A 22,521-nucleotide genomic window follows, 5' to 3' on the forward strand; every position below is an offset into this window, starting at 1 on the left:
AGCAGAAATATAGCAATATTTTTTTGTAAATTTTTCCCATATAGAAGCCATATTACCGGGTTACCATTTATAGTAACGTCTCCAAAAATATTAAAATTTTTGAAGTTATACTTCTTTGAGCGCGTTAGGAGAAACTGATCAGAATGTATTTTCGGCATGTTACGGAAGGTGCCCGCTCCCATGTAACACACCATGAAGACTTGCGCCAGCTCAAATGCACCAGTTTGCACGCACATGCGTTTGGTGTCTAATTCAATCAATCGTTCAATGCAATAAAATGATTAACACGTTCTGGAAACATACACGGATTTCTGAAGACGGATAATTTAAACTGTGAATATTATTGTTCATATTCATAAAATTTTATTTATACTGCAGCGTATTTATATATATATATATATTTTTTTTTTTTAAATTGTGCGACAAGGTTTAAGGTTATATTTATGTAAGTATTATTTTCTATGAGTAAAATTATATTTTTTAATGACACAAAAAATAGCACACATCAGGTAAATTTTTGATTTTGCATAAATAATTTTAAATTTTACAAAAACAAAATTTTTTGATAAAATATACTATTATAAAATAAAACTATTTGTGTCAAATTTTTCATATCATAAGCCTGTGATAACCCTCATGCCTATTAAATCATTCAAAACATTTATGGAACTAAACTAATCGAGATATATTCCATAAACTTTTTTTTTATATGAAAACGAATACTTCAATACTTTTTAAACCGTATAAAATTAATATTTCTTAATTTAATTTAAGTGTTATTTATTCAAGCTTTTATTCATGATATTTAATGTCGTTTACCGATCGTTTGATTTAGTTAAAAAATTTATTTAAATACTTAAAAATTATTTTTTTATTCACACCAAAGAAGTAAAACTTCTTACGTGCGTACATACGTACATACAAGCTTTTTATTTTATTTATTTTAATATACAAGAAGAAATGTAATGTGCGATTTACGAGTATATAAGTGGTAACGTTTAGTCTATTCGAACTGATTTGGTTTCTTCTTGTTTTTTGTTTTTTTTTGTTTTAAACTTATTCTCTCAATTCTTCGTCCCTTAAGTGTAACGTTAATGTTAGAATGACATTTGTGATGCAAAGTTAATTGCACTAACTTGATACAATTAAGTTTTAAAAGTATTCCGGATGGTAGGTGGAGATGCTACCACCAGTTCAATGTATTTGAACTGTTCCATACACTCCAAATTTTGCAATTTATATATTATTATTATTAATATTACTTACAGTATTGTCCGTAGCATGTATTTGTAACATTTTTATAAATTTTAATTCTTATATTACTGTTATTTAAATTAACGGTAGATTTTTGTAACGAATAATAATTGTGTTTTTCATTAAATAGCAAGAGTAATTTAGTTCTACTACTGCCTAGTTGATGATTTAAAAAAAAAATTTTTTTCAGAAACTTCAAAAATTTTGTGATTTCTTAAATCATAAAACTTCAGTTGTAATGGTATGCCAAATTATTTTTACACGGAAATGATTTTCTGTAAATCTTTGCAATCCTTAACTACATCCTCGTTGAAAAAAATTAAAATAATTACATGCGAATTTAAATTATTAAATAACAAATTTCTTTTCGTGATCATATAGCTAATTTGAACATATTTTAGTGTATGACCGTACGTTAAAATATGTTACCTAGTTCAAGGAAGTACTGTTACTTCCTTGAACTAGGTTTTATGTATTTATATTAACTAACACCGAGCTTATAATATCTTTCATTATACATCTTTCGTTAAATAAAGATCATATATATATATATACTAGCTGCCCTGCCACGCTTCGCTGTGGCACAGCGAAGTTTCTGCGACGCTTATCAATTGATCGTTTCTTCGATGGAGAACAATATCTCTAGGTTAGAACTGATCTCCGACTATGACGATTGCTACTTCGTCTATAGTTGGAGCATTATATCTCCGGACAAGTTCTCTAGTGGGCGTTTTGTCTGCGTGAATGACAATCTTGTGGGTATCTGATGGCATCATATCAATTGCCGTTTTGAACAAACGCACCAAATTGTTCCTTTCGTGAAGGAGCTTCTGTAGCTGAGAAATAATGGATCTTCTTAGCGAGGTATGTATTCCACAACGTGCATCGACTTCATTTCTATCATCACCAATGAAGTACATCTGAAGGAATGTATGGTCACTATCTGGGAACGGGAGCAGGGAGCCAGCTTTGTGATATATTTGCCCTTTGATTTTAGAAGTTGGCATGAATTGAGTCGTCACGATTTCCGCACCAAATGACGTCATTTGGAAGCAAGAGTTATATTTCCTGATGTTCGATAGGAAATGTTTCGATTCAGCGGTAGATCCAGCAAGTAGAGTTTTCAATGGCTCTGGTGGTGCATCAAGTTCAGGCAATTTGATTTTTCCGCCAGCGCAACACATCCCTTTCGTTTCATTATTAAACTTTAGAGCCTGACAGTAGGTACAGACATGACTCATCTGGCCAATAGCAACATGTCAACTTGAACTATAGTCAACAGCTGGATTGTACCGGAACGCAAGACGATTGTATTGCAGATTCAGATCAGCTGTTCCTTGGGTTCGTGTTTCAGCTATCCTCACCCTGTCGCGTTCATTCCGTTGAGAACAAACCAAATCCATTACTGCAGAACGCGACTGACGTGCTCGCAATCGTGCATCCTCAAGCCTAGCTGCTCGTCTTTCTGCTGTTTACACGTTACGTATCTGGATGGTGCTTAGTCTGTTCCTCTCTCGTTTGGATGCCCGCTCTTCCTCAGTCATATTCGAAAGCCGTCTTCTTGATCCTTCTGTGTGGCGAGTGCGACGGCCCAAATTCAATTTTCTGCAAGGCATTATTTCGGTTTTCACTGGAATAGAAGGAAGGGATAAGATAATAACCTCTTATGGATCTCACAGCTCTATGTTGAAAACCATGACAGAAAGGACAAAAAGTTTAATAACGAAAAATTTTCATTTTGAAAAGGCCAAAAAAATGTATTTAAACTTTTTTCACCTACCTCTCATGGTTCTCATAGCTCCAACTCGACAACAATGAGACACAGGACAGACAGTATTGAAAAGTGGCTAAAAATTAATAATATTGACTAAATACATGAATTTAAATAAATAAGTAAAATATTAGTTAAATGAAATAGTTAAATAATAATTATAAAAAATTAATATTTTTTCTGACCATCTCTCATATAAAACATAACCTCTACTTACGAAGGCGCAGCTCAATCACGACACGATCACACAAAAGTACCTCGTTTAAAGTGAATATTTAATTCAGATTGTATAATAATCTGAATCAGATGCGTCATATATATGTAAAAAAATAACCTAACAAAGGATTTTTTGGTCATTATGTAGGGATATTATTTTCTGTGTATTTGGTTATTTCGACTTTTTTTGTTTGCATAGTCTTAAGTCTATCTGGGCTATAAGAAAGTTGGGTGTTTTAATTTAAATACTGTAAGTCATCCTTCTTGGTGGCTTTTCTTTTTGTTTTGGTGATTTTTTGTTTTTTTTTTTTAAATAAAATACAGATGTTTTAGCTGTTAAATATAATACAAAGAAGTTTGTTACTTAATCAGTTGTGATTTTGTTTACATTGGCAACGGCCATACGGGCTCTTTGTGATTGGTCGTTGTGTTTGACAGCGGCCATCTTGCATTGATATGATTGGTTTTCCTTTGTTTACATTTCCATCTGATTTATTAGCCTCTTATTTATTAAAAAACTGGACAAATTAAAAATAGATAGATAGATTTATTAAAAATAGATGAAAACAATCTTTGATGCGGGTTATATATCGTGCTAAAATTTGAGCTCAATCGGTGCAGAACATTTTGAGTTTTTGAAGCGTACACAAACGAACTTAACATTTTTATATATAAAGATATATATATATATATATATATATATATATATATATATATCTTATTTATATATATATATATATATATATAAATAAGATCTTTACTTAGCGAAAGATGTTTTAAAACCAAACTGTTATTTAAATTACTTTAATATTTTAAAAATAACAGACATACACTCTATTCATATTGTTAATTATTAATTATAAGATATTTCGCGTACTTGCTAATATTATTATAAATTGTTACATATACATTGTAACTCGTTGAGTACTACATGAATACTGAATAAAAATTAAAAAGCAACGGCTTCAAGTATAATAGTTGTTCTTAGAAACAAATGATTATATAGAACTAGGTGTTACAAGGAAAAGATTCCATATATAACGTTTATGTCAGCTAAATACTATGCTCTAACTTATATATATATAAAATAATATACATATTATTTATATATATATATATATATAGGAAGAGAGAGATACAGAGAAAGAGAGAAAGTCTTAATAAATTACTGCAACCCTTAAATGGCTTTTTACAGTTAAACATAAAATAAAATGAATTAAATTGAGCAATTTCTCCTATTTCAAAACAGTTTATTTTTCAAATGAAACCACCACACTGCTGCACCCAATAGGGGGGACATAGAAGCTCCATAAAATGTTTAATGGAAATGATAGAATTGAGATCATTTAACGTCCCGTCTGCACACTTATTTTTTGTTCACAAGGAGAATATGATGGGGTCCATCAGACCCCGTTTTATAATTTGAAAAAAATATATAATAAAATTAAATTTTTCATTACAAATGATATATAACTTCAAAATATATCATTGTTAATTAATTGATTCAAATTTTAACTTTAATTATTTTATACCACAGATTTAATAAACATTTTTCTTAAATATTGTCATTCATTTTACATTTTTTTATACAACTTTATTTATGAAATTTTGAAAAATATATATTGTTTAAGGAAAAAACCCCACTTAAACAGTTAAAACAAAGTGTATATTTATTAAAAAAAAAAAAATACAGAAATTAAAAAATAGTTGTTTTTCCCACCTTATACGGAAAGTTATAGATTCCGAGTTGAGATTGTCACTCTCTTGCTACACAACTTAATGGAAAATGAAACCAAAGTTTATCTTCTGTATATGAAATATTTCTAATCTTTGCAAAATAATAATTAAAAAAAAAGAAGGTTTAGTACATTAAATGCAAGGTAGAGTGTGCCTATAAAAGTTAAATTTCTTTTCATTTGTAGCATGGTGGTAAATTTAGGTCTCATTTATGATTAATATACGGCGAGATATTTCCGCATTTATACGCAGGATAATTTCCTTCAATATATTTTTATAATTTAATACATCCCATGCTTCAAGGGGAGAGATTACATCTTTTGCTGGTCCTTTACTACCGGGAAGTGGGATAACATTTTTTTGTTGTCTTCTTCCTTTTCAGGCCGGTTCATCTTTGCTCCAAACATAAACATTTTTGCCAACTTATAAACTAAGGTTTTTACCCTGTTCGTACTGGTATCAGGTTGGTTGCAGTTGCTAATAAAAATGATGGCTTTACTTTCCTGCTCCTCATCATCATTATCACCTCAAATTTATCTAATTCCTCTGATTCCTTCACACAAAACTCTATGTCGTCAGCAAATAAAGAATCTTTATCTCTCTCATCTTCCTATAGTAAAATTTCCAGTATTTCACTGTCGCACAATTGCCTCTCAGCCATAACTTATTTATATATCACAAAATTGCCATAAAATCAACAATATAATCTAAAAAAGATACGGAATATAAAATAAAGCAGTAACACAAAATGTTTACATGAAGTGCATACCGGGGTTCATCAGACCCCACAATTGGTACAACACAAAGACTGTAAACAACTGGCAAGCCAAACTTTGACACTGAGTATTAAGGGCTGCCAGCCTAATTTACATAGCTGAAAATTATCCCTCACATTTAAAATAAAGAAACTGCATTTATTTAAAATTTTTTCTGACCCATTGGACCCAGTGTGTATACGGAAGCTTAAAGGGCATTGAGAAGAAATATTAATATAAAAAACTTCGGGTTACGGCAACCTTAATCAAAAGGTAGGTCTTACATTTTTCACAGTTATTTTCTCAAAAGTTGTCTCTAACTGAAAAAGAGATCGTTTCAAGGTTACTTAAATTTCATTTTCCTATTTTTTTACTACTCAAAAATTATTTAAAGGTGTCCATACTTTGGTAAAAATCTGTAAATACATATTTTATGTATACATACGAACTTCATTATCATCATTATTTATTTTTATAATAACTTCCAAATTGCAGTTTTTAACCATGATATTGTTAAGCATATGATATTTTATTTTCATCACATTGAAAATCTTATATCTGTTTTAAATTTTTTTTGCATAGTTGCATCAATAATTAAAGTCATTAGCGACTGGAGTGTAACTATAAATGTATCAGTACACATGCAATCTTGAACAGACTCAGGCTAACACACTTATGTAGTGTGTTATGTCCTGACTAAGAAGTTACAAACTTTCTTGCTTTCATTAGATGTTATTTCTTTATACTTTTGTGATGTGCAACGATTTCTTTTTAAATCTATACTTATAACAATTAAATATCCTCCAAAAGAGAAGACGTTTCTATTAAAAATAATGTAAATTAAGTTTTATTGTTATGATTATTTACTAACTCTCCTGTGTTGTTGAAATAAAACGCAGGGAGATGTTTTGTTGAAATACAATACAGATATCCTACGATTTATATTTATAGGATACTTGTACACGATTACCCAAGTTCGGGTTGACTAAAGCATTATTAGTGTTGCTTTTTGATAGAAAAATACTTCAATTTCCATTTTTGATTTTTCAACTAATCGCAAAATTTGAATATAAAATTTCCGAACTTTCAAATTTTTGTTTACAGATATATTTTTAATTTGGACGCTAAGTTTGTGAAATTTTTGTTTAGAATTCAAAATGCAAGTTACAAATATATTGAAAATGATAATAATACGTTTTGAGGTAAGTGCGTTAGGAGAGAAGCTACAATCGCTGCTAGAAGGAAACTTCAGAGAGCAACGAGGAGAGCTTCTAATGATGTAGACGAGTTACTTGTTGCATACCGGCAAGCAAGAAAGTCCCTTTGTGCGGCCATTAAGGAAGCCAAGGTGAAAGATTGGGCGGAGCTGGTAGCAGATCTGGACGTTAATCCGTGGGGGGTTGCGTATAAAATTGTCATGAACAAGTTTGGCGCTCCCATACCCCATCTATCACGAGAGACAACACTTCGGGTTGTCGAGGAGCTGTTCCCAGTAACTGAAGTCCCGTGGAATGAGATAGCCCCGGAGCATGAGCAAAGATTCTCCATTGAGGAGCTGAGACTGGCAGCTAAGCGAATTAGTGCAGATAAGAGCGCGGGGTTGGACGAGGTCGCTGGATCGCTCGTTACATAAATGGTGGCAAGACATCCTTGGGTCATACTGGACGCCTATAATACAGCTTTGGAGAGCTGTCGCTTTCCATCCTGTTGGATGGTCCTGATGCCAAAGAAGAGAGACATGCTTGGGAGTGGTGTCTCATGTCGTCCGATATGCTTGCTCAGCATCCTGGGAAAGCTGGTGGAGCCTATCGCTGATAGGCTCTGGTGTGAGGTGAAAGCAAAGGGTGTGCTTTCCCCTGACCAATATGGCTTTGTTAGGGGGAAGTCCACAATTGACGCGTTGAAACGTGTAACTGAATGGGCTGGGGATCAAAGTAGTGGCACTGGGCGTCGACGGAGGATCACGTTAGTGGTCCTCCTAAACGTCAGGAACGCAAGTCAAAGGTAGTCTCCAGTGGCCGACGATTATTGATGTGCTGAGAGAGAAGAATATAAATGGGTATCTCGCTGGCATAGTTAACAGTTACCTACATTGCAGAAGGCTTAAACTCCCTCAGAAGATGGTGAGTTGGTTTTTGGTGTTTGGTGGAGTTCCGCAGGGTTCGGTTCTCGGCCCAGTGCTGTGGGACCACACTTTTGATGGGCTTATAAGACTTGAGTTTGATGTGGACATGGAACTATTTGTATATGCAAAAGATTTGGCCCTCCTCGTGGCCGGACACACTGAAGCAGAAGTGGAGGAAGTAGCCAATAATGCGATTAGGCGAATAAGTTGTTGGCTTGAGGTGAGAGGACTACAGTTAGCACCTAGTAAAACCTCCGTAGTAGCGTTGTTCGGGAGAAGAAGATTGCGAGAAATGCAGATTAATGTTGCTGGGACCAGTATTCCCACGTCGGAGTGCATTAAGTACCTCGGCGTGTGGTTGGAGAGGAGCCGAAACTACAACGTCCACCTTCAGCAGACGTTGGCACGTGCTGAGACAGTTGTTGATAATCTCGGTAAGCTTATGCGTAACCCCAAAGATCCTCGAGCTTCTAGACGACTTATAATACTGACGGTGGCTTCTTCTATCATATTTTATGCCGTCCCTGCGTGGGTAAAGGGCCTGGAAAAGAAAAGGAATGTAGATAAAATATCGTCACTTCAAAGACGTGCTGCGTTGAACATTGTGGCCGCATACCGCACGGTTTCGGGAAACGCTATTGAGGTCATTCCCGGGATTCCCCCGGTGCGGCTGCGTGCATTGATGCTCCGGCGGGTTTATGACTAAGACCGAGGCTAAGGACTTACTTCTGGCCGAGTGGCAGGAGGCCTGGAACACCTCACCTACTGGTGTATGGACGCGTAAATTAATTCCGAGAATAGATGTATGGGTGCAGAGAGGACTGGGTGAGATAGGTTTCTATATAATGCAGCTCCTTTCTGGATATGGCGAATTTGAAGCCTACTTGCATCGATTTGGCAGGAGAGCGTCTTCTCTATGCAGGTACTGCGATTTTGAGGATACCGTTGAGCACACCGTCTACCAATGCCAGCGGTGGTCAGACAAAATCTCGGGTTAAGCTGGCTTTCTCCGGAAGAAACAGTTCCATTCATGTTGACAGGAAGAACGGAATGGGACAAGGTAGTACACCTAGCAACTAATATCCTGACAACTAAAGCGAGAGAAGATAGAGAATGGGATAGAGCCTGATTCAGGAACCAGATCAGTAAGAGGACTGAAGAAGACCAGCAAGGAATCAGAGTTCCATACAAAACACCTGAGACTCAGGTGTGAGACTTCAGGAAGAAAGTGAATTGAAGGTGAAGAGGCGAAGGACTGCTCCCTGTGGAGCCGTCGTGTGTCTGCACTTGTATGGATGGGCGATGGTGATGAAGCACGAGGAGTCTGGATCCCTGGACCCTAGAGGCACCTCTCCTGGTCCCACGCAATGCTTAAACTGCAGGACCGACCCCGGAAGAGGAGAAAAGGTGAAATATGAGTTTTAATCGATAGGTTGCGGGTAAAATAAGCTCTTAATAACATCTAGCCGAACCCGTGCGAGTCCGACACTCCGCCATTTATGGGGGGTGTGTAAATGGTATTTCTCAGACTCATTATAACATAAACAAAAAAATAAAAATAAAAAAGTGCGTCACACAATTGACAATGGAGTGTTTCCGAAACGAGTCAACGAGTGATAAAATAATGAATCTAAGAAAAGTAAGAAGTACTCAATATAGAAATTATTATTTTTGTTTTACAAAATATCTAACTAAAATTTAAAAAAGTAAAAACTGTTAATCCCTGTAAATATCCCTTTTAATTTAGTATCTAAAGTTAATCTAAAAAATTATTCTAAAAGTGTAATAATTTACTGAATCTGCAGTAAAATTGTTCAAGCTCAAAGTTACTTATTTAGCTGAATTAGTTGTCAATAAACTAGATATTACAGTTTAGAAATTAGATAATGTTAAATATTCAGCTTATGCTCGTCAATTAAAGATTAACAGAATCCCTAATGATTTGCTGAAGAATTACAGTTCAATAAACACAATTTAAGTTGTTTATTTCTCATTTATTTTAAAACAAAGAATTCTGGTAAAATAAATTAAGACTGGTTGATGAAATATTGAACCTATTAATGAAATAGCGGTACAATTGGTTCAGATATTGTTTCTTAATTTTAAATGTAAGAAGAACTATATTGTTCTTTTGTGACACTAGTGAATCGCGTTGCAACAAAAAAAAAAACGTCTGTTTCAAAGCCGGGAAATGTGAAAATATAAATGGTCTCAATAATTGAGGTTTGTAATGGACGTTGTAATTACTGTAGATAGCTGAAGATAAATTAACAGATGGTGCCTGAGAGAGAGGGTTAGAATTAAATTTTATGAGAATGAAAAAAGAAAGAGAATAGTTTAGAAAGGAAGAAGTAGCAGTAGAAGAGGGTAGAATGGTTGAGCGTAGAATTTTAGTGAACCGTTTGTTTCACTACTGAGGACCAATTAAAACAGTAGAATTTAACATATTCTTGATTCTCACAGAGTCAAATATTAAGCTAATATTAATGCCCATTTAGTCGTGTCTTGTTGCATCCCTTAAGGCCTTATAAATATTATTGTAAAACATTTCTGATAAAATTTTCAATAAAACTTTGTTTTTGAAAGGTTTTAAAAGGAGTTTTTTTAAAAAGAAGGAATTTTAACATTTTTAATTTTAAAATTTTCCACATCCTTTAACATTACTTGAAAAAACATTTTCAACGTATTTATAATAATTTGTATATAATCAATTTAAACCTCTACTTAAAATATTTATTAAATATAATTTCCTCATAAAAATAATTTTTTTTTGGTAACTTTAAAATGATAAGAAATGTTTAAATCTTTTAAAATTTATCTAACATGTTTTTTTTTGGAATAGAATTTATCCATTTAAATCGAAGTGCAATACGTGAAAACAAAGCATATGATAAAGATAAATAACCAAAAATATGAGATTTTTATTTTGTATTACTTGGGTGTGTTTTCTTTAAAGTAATTGCATTGTGTAGATTAAATTCTTTATAGTATTTTCATTATGTTCAAATCAGAATGTTTGTTTGCAAAAAATATTTTTGTTAACAATTCTGTTAATTTGATTCTGTCGACATACTCCAATATCCGATAATATGAGACACTTAAAAATTTAAAAGATCTGCATTCATTTATTAAAAGAAATTATTTTTAAAAATTGAACAAAATTTCTATTAGCAGCATTATTTCTAAAATTAAATTTAGGTCGTGAGTTGTCCTATAATTTTTTTCGTTGTTTATTTAAACTGCATGTTCATCTATCTTTAATTGCAGTTAATATTAGGTCTACAATTAAAATTGAGTTCCAACCACACTCAAAATTTGAAATCTACCATTTACGTAATTGTAAATATATTCACTACATAAATTTATAAACCAAAGTGGGAGACGCCCAGTGAAGGGAATAACTTTAACTGTACCCGAAAGCGTTCCATATCAGATTTAGTTTACTGTATAAAGGAAGCCTTCTCTTATATTGGAAACTTCTTGTTTCCTTAAAATTTTATGCCACATATACTATATGTAGAAAACCCTCTCGACACGACAAGTTAGTCATATTATATTAGAACCTTCATATCTTATTCATTATTCAAAAATGTGGTTCTTTTTGTAAATAACAATTAACCGACAAAAATATTAACGCAAAGAATAACAATATTATATGATTTATAATATTACAAGATTTTTATTTCTTATTAAATTAAGAAATAATGTTAAACTGCTTTCCCATTATTAAAAATAATTTTATTATCTTCAGGAGTAAAATAACATAAGAATCGTTAAAAATAACGTTAATCAGAAGCCAAATTACGTAGCAATCAAATCTAAATGTAAAAAATAATGATAATATTATTATTATTACAGAATTTGGTAAATTACATTATTATGTAATTAATTGACTAAATTTTCACGAATATTAGGTAGATTTCATAAGAAAGCTATCTATTGTAATGGGTACCATGATTCGACTTCCGGAAAATTAAGACATATCTTCGCATTTCACAACCACAGATCCAAAACTACCGTCAGTTCAAAATGTTATATATATATATATAAATAAATATATATATTTATATTTCACTTTCTTGTAGGCACTACAACTACCATAATTTTGCGCCAATCACTTTCAAATTGATACTTAAAATATAACGACCCAAAATCTCAGTCGAGTTCGTTAATGGGAAAAATTGAACCATTAAGTCATTCAGTCGCGCGCCAAACTTTGCATAGTAAACATCATCGTGGCCCTGCCAAAGCACGCAAGCACACGTCTGCGCATAAACCGCCTTCTGGTTTCGGGTCTCGACGCAACGATGCCTCCCGGTGCAATAGCTACAAAGACCAGTTTGTTCCTCAAGGTACGTACCTAGTTTATTTTTTATATACAATATTAATAAGTAATTGTTTTTTCTTTAACTTTGTTATAACCGACCAGCTGTTGCGAATTTGGTAGGGTTTACACTTATCTACTCTAACACACACACATGCACACACATTTATGAAAACGTTTTAAAAAATTTGGGAGCGGGTTGTGACGTTACAGGATGGCTTAGGTACACTTGCGTGCGACTTATGTAGAGCAATTTTCACTCGATATCTAATGGAGACGCGGTAGCCGATTGGTTTAAGGTATCAGTCAGCCGCCTTCCGTAGTTTTTTATATATTTCATTCTACCGCACCAACGTTTGAAATAAATAATTAATATTTACAGCGAAAAAAATAAACTGTCCTGTTGGACCGGGAGTGGAGTTTCAAATTTCTCGGTCCAACAGGACGAGAGAAAAAGGAATTTCCCACAGAAAAAAAGGGTAATTCCAAGATGATGGAGCAAAGTTAGTTTTAGTATTAGAGTGTGATCGTAGAAGGCAATGAGTGAAAGATGTTTGTTTGTGATGGTGGTGGTTTGGGGAATATGGTGGTTTGTGAGGAGTATGCAGGAAAATCACTTGTTTATATGAAAATTACTTTTTTTCTTTTATTATCAAACAAATGTATAAACATATTTGCATGACAAAATTGTTTACATTCTTGAGATTGATTCATTTCTGTTACAATGGAAATGAAAAAATTTATCATTACATAATACTTTATTTTTTTAAGTAAATTTTCATTAATGATTTTGCGTTTTAAGATTAAAACTTTAAATTTTAACTCTTAATTTTTAAGTTAAAGTTAAAATTAAAAGTTTTGTTTTTCATAATGCCGAAATCTTCATTAAAAAAATGTTCACTTCACAAAGATGATTTACTACAACGAAAATTTCATTCAAATGGCGAAAATATCTTGGTTATTGCTATAATAGTACCTAAAAACATCCCGACCTTAGTCAGGATGTTTTTTGGCAATATTACAGCAATAAGAGTAATATTTATGTTATGTTGTGCCGAAAAGGAAATGGAAGACCAAGTCTACTATTCCACACCCAGTCCATGATTCCACATATATATATAATGTTTACACAATAAATCAAGTAACAATATAAATAAACGGTAAAAATTAATTAAATATTGTTGGTATTCTGGTAAAATACAGTAATGAAGAAAATGCCTTATTTAGTTATGGCAAAAAAATAAAATAACCATTTCACCAATGATATTGCAGGCTTAGTCAATGTGCAAAATTAAGAAGTATTTTTTTACAGAATCAAACTGTTTAATCTTGTCAAATAGAATACATTAAGAAACTAGCCTCACTGAGTACAAAATAATTTTATCACTTTTATGCTATAATTTTGGCTATATAGTTGACAACAGTATCACATAATATTTATTCAGCCAGTTCAAAATATTCACATTATTTGACTTGTAACGAATAGTTCCGGTGTATAATTCTCTTAAGTTTGGATTTTTTCTTGCAACCTTTTCATACATTTAGGAATTGAAAGACGATGACAACGAGTGATTGCCATGCCACCATTACATCCATCATTATTAAATTGATCATCACATCCTGCACTACATTAGCCAACCAATGTGACAACACTATAGTCTCTCTCAGATTTTGTGTGTTTATCTCTGGCCTGTTCGGATTCCTGCCTTGCTCATTTTGCAACTTGTTTCAAATTTTTCAGGATTCTGATTGACTACATCTATGGCATCGAAACTAGGTCTCGGCTAGCATGGCGACTATCGACTTTCTACTTAAACCGTCATGTGTTCTACAAAAGGATGTATACGAAACTATAATGCTCAATGAGGAAATTATCTGGACTAATCGAATAAGATTCAAGAGATTTGATCAGAGCCCATGCGTCTCCTATTATGTGTGATAAGTGCCTATATGACTGTCTCTCGAAGGACGGTCCTTTTTATTTGAAATATTAAACCCGTTGATACCCTTGTGACTGAATGCCAAATATGTTATGGTGGTAAAAGGTAGGCCAACTTACCTCTGGGCCCGTAAAATAAATAGATGACAATAGTTTCTATTTACGGAGAGTCAGGTGATCTGAATCGTCCGATGGCCGTTGGAAACATGGTATTTTTCCTGATGTGAGAAGTATATAAGTTTTTAGTTGGATTTCCCCCAATAGGTTTTAAAACAGTTTCTTTCTGGACTCCCTTAGCCTTTAGTTTATTTAGATAATTTTTTGGGGTGGGGGTATGAATTTGCAAACTTTTTTTGGAGATATTATTTTTTAATTGATAAAGAAAAAAATTAAGACTTAAGAAATAATTGTCAAGAAAAATAAGACCTTAATTACGCGAAATCTCGTGATATGACCTTGCTCTACAGCCTCACCCCTTGGTCTTTTAAGTTGAAAATTTAATGGCATCAATGCCGCACAAATAGAAGTAATCGGACTAAGTTTTGTCAAAATCGGACGAGTAATTCTGAAGATATAATGTATGAAACAGTGAACTCACACACGTAAATGCAAACACTCCCATCCGGTTTTTGTGTTTTTTGGATTCTTTATGTATCAAAACGTAAATATACGGTGAAAACTGAATATGCCTAATTTGGATCGATTACAATACTTTTCCTTCTAAAGCTGTAGCTCTGCTATAGCGCTAGGTAGGAAAGTAAAAATATAATATTTTATTTCCCAATTTACTATACTGTTATTTATATAAATAAATACAATATATATATATATATATATATATATATATATATATATATATATACATAAGAGGATGGTTTTACGTTTTCCATTCTCCTTCTCTTGAATTCATTTTAATTTGAGATATCTTAGTTTCAAATTTTGTAAATATCTGTTTTCTTTTATAATATTTTATTTAATTAATCCTCTCTTTTAATTTTTTTAAATATTACCTAAATTTACATTTTTTTAATTTATATTTTATTTTGAAATATATCTAGTTTATAGCGTATATGAGAAAAAAATGAGTAGGGACATTAAAAAGAAAATTCGAATGTTTAATTTTTTTTGTTTAACCTTCGGGACCACCGTTAAGTATTGCTTCAGAGGATGAGATGAATGATTTGCAGTGTGTGTAAAAATGACGCTACCACTTATTTTTTGTAGTATAAAATAAAGGTTTAACTATACAAGGTTAACTATAAAAGGATTCATTCACTTTTAGACTTACGCCATTTTTATTTAATTTAAAAAAAATTTTAGCTGAATAAATTTACAGTTCCTTAACAGATAAAGTAACAAATTCACTACTTTAAAGACTATTTAGCTTAAAATGAGAAATCCATATTTTTAAATTTTAGCATAAATAAATCACTATTATAAAACACCGCTGAAAGGAAAAAAAGAAAAAAACAGTCAATATTTCAAAAACATTTCTGTTTAATGATCCGTAAAAAATATTCGGTAAAAGGGAAACTAAATAAATTTCTTTTAAAATTATTTTTCTATGTATAGAAGAAGGTGTATTAACATCATAATAAAATATAATAGTAGTAATAACAGTAAACTTTAAAAAGATATAGAACAAATTCGTTTAGTAATAAAGAGTTACTAATCAATAAGGTTTAAATTTTAACATATTCTTCTCTAATAATAATAATAATAATAATTTTTTGTGGCAGAGGGAGGTGAAGATGCATTTACGCACGGAGTGCCAGGGACTTAATGGTGTCTCATAAACTGCCATCAGGAAATACTCATGACCTGTTAAAACTAGGACACGTTATACTCCACCTCTCCATGCCGCCCTCCTGTCCATGGTCTGACCAGAGGGATAAACCTTTTGGTCCATCATCATCTGGTCTTGCGGTCCTAGTCTCTTGCCAGGCGAGGAATGCACCTTGGACATTACCAGTCGCCATTTGCTGGCTTTTGGTCCACCAAAATCCTCCTAGAACCGACTGAGAGGTTACTGCGGTTACATATGGCTGTTGCGGCTTTCTCGGCGGCTCTTCGTAGCTGATCAGCAAAGTTGAGTTTCCGGTCAATCATCATAATGAGGTACTTTGCGACCGGCTTGGTCTCGACAGCCTGATCCACGATTCGCAAGGGAGGAGAGTGTTAATACGCTTCTTTTTTAGAGCCACGACATCCGTCTTGCTGAGGGCTAGAGACAACACACCGTCGTCTAGTCAAGTTCTTACACTGAGAAAATAATAATAATAAAGTGAGAGAGTTCACTGATCTTCATACTCTGCACAGCACCAAAATACATAGGCTTACAGAATATTAAAAAAAAAATTTTTTTTAATTAAAATTTTATCATAAATAATAACCCAAGCGAATAAAGATTTCACCTCAAATATTCCGCCCAATCTACACGACAGAAATATAGATAAAACTAAACCAACCACCCACGCAGAAAAACTACAGAGATGATCAGAAACGTAATGGTAAAAACAGGAACTTCATCCAACAACCCAGCACAGAAACAGATTTATCCTACAAATAGCTACAAAGCGGAGAACTCTTACCTGAAAAAGAAGGATTTTAGCAATTCAGAGCAAAGTCATCTCCTCAAGAAATTACCAGAAACACATTCTAAAGGACTCCATAATCCAGAACGATAAATGCAGGATATGTCACATATCCATTGAAACAATATACCCTATTACCGGAGAATGTAAACTACTGGCAGGCACATCTATACTTATATTTATATCTATACCCAACAACTGCAACCTACAGGAAGAGGAAGTCGAGAAAATTTCAAAATATGTAAGTTCAAAGGAAGAAATAAAGGAACTCTGAAAACAAATTCAAGTCTCTATAGAACCAATATTTATATCCGTAACAGGAATCACTACAAGAAACTTTAATGGCTATCTAAATAAACTAAAAATTCTAGAAAACACTCAAGTACAATCCAGAAAGCCATTGTGTTAAAAACTTGCACAGTCAGACAGTTTCTAAACAACCAGTGAACCATTGTTTGGTTGGTTGTGGACCGATAATGAAAGATAATAATAAAAATCAATATATTAATACAGTGCCTTTACAAAAGAATATCAAATTGTAACACATAGAACATAATTTAACACAAATTTTAACAAAAAGCACAAATTATAACAAATTTTAGCACATACATATATTAATTTTATATAGGCAAAATGTAGATTTCCTTTTTACATGTTAATTCATCTTAAAACATAAACCTTTTCTATGAGTTATTTACTCAAAAAAAGATTGTTTTTCTTTGTTGTGGCATTGCTAGTAGTATTTTAAAAGAAGAAAAAACAAAATTGTGTGAAATGATATAAAAAATGATTTTCTTTTTTTCATTCCTTTATACCTCTAGAGTCCAGTACACAGAATTTTCTTCCAGTCTTCTCTGCCCTTCTCATTCCTTTAACATTTTTGCAGAGTATTTTTCTCAAGATTCTACATTCCCTAACATCACATGAATCTTGTTTTTTTTCTCCATTCTTCTTTATAATTCCCTTTTCAAGTCTTACCTCTTTACATTTGCACACAACTCTATTATTACTCCTCTTTTGTGTATACCAACATCATTTAAGCCATCATTCTGTTATTTTTTTTTTGTGGAGTAATATCTGATTCAAATCCTTTCTTATTTCTAGCTATATATTTTCAAATAATTTTATTTACCATATTTCTCAAGAGATACTTATTCCCGCTGTGCTATTATATTGTTTTAGCCTTTCTTAAATGTACGCAAGCTGTATATACATTTAATCTAATTTAATCTTCTTATCTCATTTAAGAAAATTAATATTCCGAAAAAACAAATAATAAAATTATTACATTTTACTTGTATATATTTTTTTAGAATAAACAACGAAAAGTGTATAAATTTATTTATACGTTAAAACAAAATTGAAGGTAAAAAATATTTCAGTAAAACTGATATTACTTTACAAAAAATTATATATATTTATATATATATATATTTCGTTAAATTTACTTATTGTAAAATGCAAGAATTTGTAAAATAAATTAGGGTCTTAAAACACCCACGTTAAATTCCTAGCGTAAATGGAACATTGTATATTTTTATATATCATATATTTTATCAAATGTACTTATATGGCTTACACTAAGTAATAAGCAACTACATACAAACCCAATGTTAATATTTACTTCAACGATGCTTTTACAAATGGATCTTACCTGAAAAAATGAAAAATAAATAAATTATTGTATATATTTGATTAAGTAAAGTTATTTGTCTGATATAAGACTACATTAAGTAGTCTTGAAAAATGTTAAATGTATGCTTTAATTATGAATGTATCTGAAAATGTATTCTAAGTTGCATAGAATCAGCGCACATAGCTGGAATTACTATTCTCCCTACCTCCCCCTCACGTAGAAAACATGAGATGATACAATATTTTAAATGGGAAATATGCCCGAGTTATATACCATTTTATAAAAATATGAGAAAGGATTTATTATATCAATGATCTCCGGTAATCTGTCTTAAGTCTTCATATTCTAGTTTTGCCATTATATTTTCATGTTTCATTAGATGTAACAGTATGTCTCAGATAATATAAGTATTCATTTGATATGTTTCGAACAAAATAAAAAAGATCTTTTCTTTGAAAAAATAAAATAATATATTTTACTGAATTATGAATATTTCTGTCACTAAATAATTATAATTTTAGAATAACCAAAAATATAGGTTAACCAATAATACTTTCTATAAAACAGACGTCATATACAGTGATTCATATTTATATATATCTTAATGAACTTTGTTTCCTTTGTTAATGGAATCGTAATTTCCATCTGAGCCCTTCTTTGCGAAACTCAAAAATGATAACGTCAGATTCGGAATAATCATAAAAAAAATAACACAAGTACGATGTATTATCTATCGTTGTGTTTTTTTTCTTTTAATTTAGCAGTAAGTTGGTTAATAAGGCAATAAAATTATGTCTGACAATTTTTTTCAGAATAGTTTGATTTAAGATTCTTAAATATTACCAAAAAGTAGGGTATAATGTCTAAAAAACTACTTGTCCTATTTCATCGGGAAAGTGGAGAAGGTCAAAGTACAAAGACTATAAAAACGTATAACATTATAGAACTAAGGTTGAATATTAATTAAAGTTTGTTTCGCCAATTAGAGCTTGCGCATTCTAAACACATTAAAATAACGCAATAATAATCTTACGTTATTGCTATATATAATGAAGATTTTAGGCACAATGTTAGTATTTGAAATGTTTCATTTCGGCTGCATTGTACTACCGAAAATATCTTCTGTAACAGTTTATGTGTGTGTGTGTGGGGGGGGGAGGGGTGGTTGTGTATGTGCAGATATAAAATTATTTATATTATAATTTTTGAATTATAGAGTAATAATTGGTTTTTTACAATGACGAATAATAAAAATTTGCTTCAATGTGTCTTATTTTCCTCCGACCATGATGACATCAGGAATAAAGAAAGATAAAACTGCGAGGGGAACAAATATGATTGAATTAAAAATATCAAAGAAATAGAGGTAGATGGGTAGAAAACTTTATAAAACTGGAAAAATACGCTGGTTGAATTTAATATTAAATGAAAATTAATAAAGAGAGAAATAGAAATACTGGAATGACCAGTGGGAGAAAAAGTGGTGGGAGGTGTCACAGAAAATGTAATTAAAAATTTGAAAAAAGTATAAGAATTATTCTGCGTTTCATAGATAGAAACCATAAATAAATTTAATCACAATAAGCAAGTGAAAGTGTGTTTCCTTGAAACACCTTGATTAAATTCTAAAAATAGCATATACAGTGATAAAGTTTCGACAACTAGGCTTTAGAATCCATAAAAACTCCATTAATACGAATAACACCACAAGGAAAAAGAAAAAGTAAGATAAAAACAAATGACCCAGAAAAATAAAAAATAAAAAAATAGAAATATAATAAAAGCCTTGTCCGGAGTATTACTTTTAGGTTCAAATGTCTAATACATTTAGCCTCTTCAACCACCTAATGACATTGTGGTAGAGATTAACTGTTAGATGGTTCACGAGATCATTAAGTTTCATTTTGTTCTTGCTTTCCAATCGACTGATTTCTTTCCGAAAATACGGTAACTCTCTAAGTATTCATTGATTTTGGTTGTCCGAACGAACCATGGTACCTGTGTTGTGCATCTCGGAAATTTATTCTGGAAGCGCCGAATATTCTCTATACTGCTGGTACTTGCCACACTCCAAAGTTGGATTCTGTTTGTCAAAGTCGGTTTTAGGATCACTTTGTGCAATAATAGCTTGTTATGTTTGGACAATTCTGATTACCTGCTTTTAACCAGGCTCCTTAAATTGATATCTAACTGCTTCCTCTTTTCTTTAATTCGAACCTTGCTTGTTAGATGACGACCTCCATGAATACCTAAATACCGTACACTATCAGCTCGCGGGATGTAACCTAATATAAATGGATTCCACGACGGACAGTCAATCGTTCTCATCGCGAATGTCATATGAGTCAACGTCATCTAATTCAGCTGTATTTTCTACTTCCTCAACCACCCGGTTAGAAGTTCCAATCTCGATTAGAACCTAGCTTAGGTTTGAGTTGGTACATCATCGATAGTCATGATTACCATGTCATCAGCAAACGATGCAACAGTAGTATCGTCCGTAACCAGAATATCTACAATGAAGACAGATTAGAGAGTAGGCCGCAACATTGAGCCCTGGGGAACCCTCGAGCTACTAACTACCAACTTTTATGAGGACAACTTTTATGATGATTTTTCCAGTTTAGGGATCAACACTATTTGAGCTACCTTTCCACTCTGACGGATTCAAAGGATACCATGAAAGTGTTGAGTCATATACATTATGGTCTTACGTGGAAGAATAGCTTACTATTCTTGGCAATCAATTCAAAGCTAGGCGCTTTCTGTGAGTTACGCTCCTTCTTAATCACCTCTAGCACTTCTCTAAATGAGAAGGGCTTAATCGAGAGACTTGTTGGAACTGGGATTTTCAAAAGTTCAGTTATCTTCTTTAATGGTACCGTGGATGTAAAGTGGGAAAGATGATCGTATGTGTCTCTCAAAGAGGTTGACCTCGCTGTTACTTCTAGCCTACGATCTATCCGGTATCTTAAGTGGAGGAATCTGAGTTGACGGCTGTTGAAATGTCTACGTGGCTTTTCACGAAGGCCCTTTTTAAAGAATTTTTAACAGACTAACCAGGTAATATTTAAATGTCTCCTCCTTTAAAAACTTTAGCACTCGTTTTAACCTCCGTGCAGCCCTGTTTAAACAGTTGTATCCTTTGGTCTCTGTAAAACAAACTATCTCCTCCTGAGATGCCTCTTCGAGAAACTTTAGATAATACAATGCTCTGTTATTTGGATAGTTACTAGAAATCGATAAATTGTTATTGCTATTTTTAGTTGCTGGCGGTGTATTTCAGAATTTCTGTTTTCCTTAATCAAATGCTATTGTGATGGTAACCCTCAACACGGATTATGTACAAAGGATACCTAAATTTTCATACTAATTACACATTTTATGTTATATTGTAGAAACCTTTTTATTGCATTTTATTATTATTATTAAAAATAAAATATGTAATTTTGTTATTGTTTTTTAATTGTGTGATAAGGTAAATAAAAAATAATCTTATTTCTTTTGTATAAAATCATTGTTCTGTATCAGTTTAGTCAACGTTATAAAATACAATATTATAAATTCAATATCAAAAATAATATATGCATGCAAGGAGAGAACTCTTTTAAAGCGTAAAAATAAGAAAACATTACAAATAAAATATTTTACAAGGTTAAGTAGTTTTTAATTCATTAACTAGTACCTCGTTTAGAATCAATTACTGTTTTTGACTCGCATTTATTCTATAAAGAAATTCTACATAACCCTAGCACTCCTTAACTTAAAATAAATAAATTTTTTAATATGAAATTTGTTCTTTTCTTCATACGAAATTTCAATTAAGAATGAAGTTTAATTTTTTTAAATTTAAAGATTTTACAATATCACTTATGTTATATATACCTGGAACATAAAAAAAGGTAAATTTTAGTTTAAAAAGTCAAATAAAGTTTTTGAATTTCAGAAACATTTTTCGTAATAATTATCAATCATTTTATTATTTCATCCCTTTGAAACAAATAAAATTTATGTAATTTTTAAAAACAGCACAAATTACTTTAGTTTTTTTTTAAATTAATAAAAAGTATATTAAAAAAGTCAGAGCAGCCTTAAGACAAATAAAATCGCAGTAGTTTTCTCGAAGAGAGCCTATTGTGTCATTGGATGAAGTCTACGAAATTCTTACCC

The 22,521-nt window shown here is 32.0% G+C and overlaps 1 protein-coding gene across 1 annotated transcript; it reads right to left on the bottom strand.

The window, feature by feature from the left end:
• Positions 1-1,901: 1,901 nt before the first annotated feature.
• LOC142324800 (uncharacterized) lies at positions 1,902-2,513 on the bottom strand (the record flags this gene model as incomplete). Its single annotated transcript, XM_075365804.1, has 1 exon — positions 1,902-2,513. A coding segment is annotated over one exon (612 nt), but the record flags the coding sequence as incomplete, so codon positions are not given.
• Positions 2,514-22,521: the final 20,008 nt, after the last annotated feature.

Source organism: Lycorma delicatula, chromosome 5 (assembly GCF_047948215.1).
Source record: "Lycorma delicatula isolate Av1 chromosome 5, ASM4794821v1, whole genome shotgun sequence".
In the NCBI taxonomy this organism is placed as follows: Eukaryota; Metazoa; Arthropoda; class Insecta; order Hemiptera; family Fulgoridae; genus Lycorma; species Lycorma delicatula.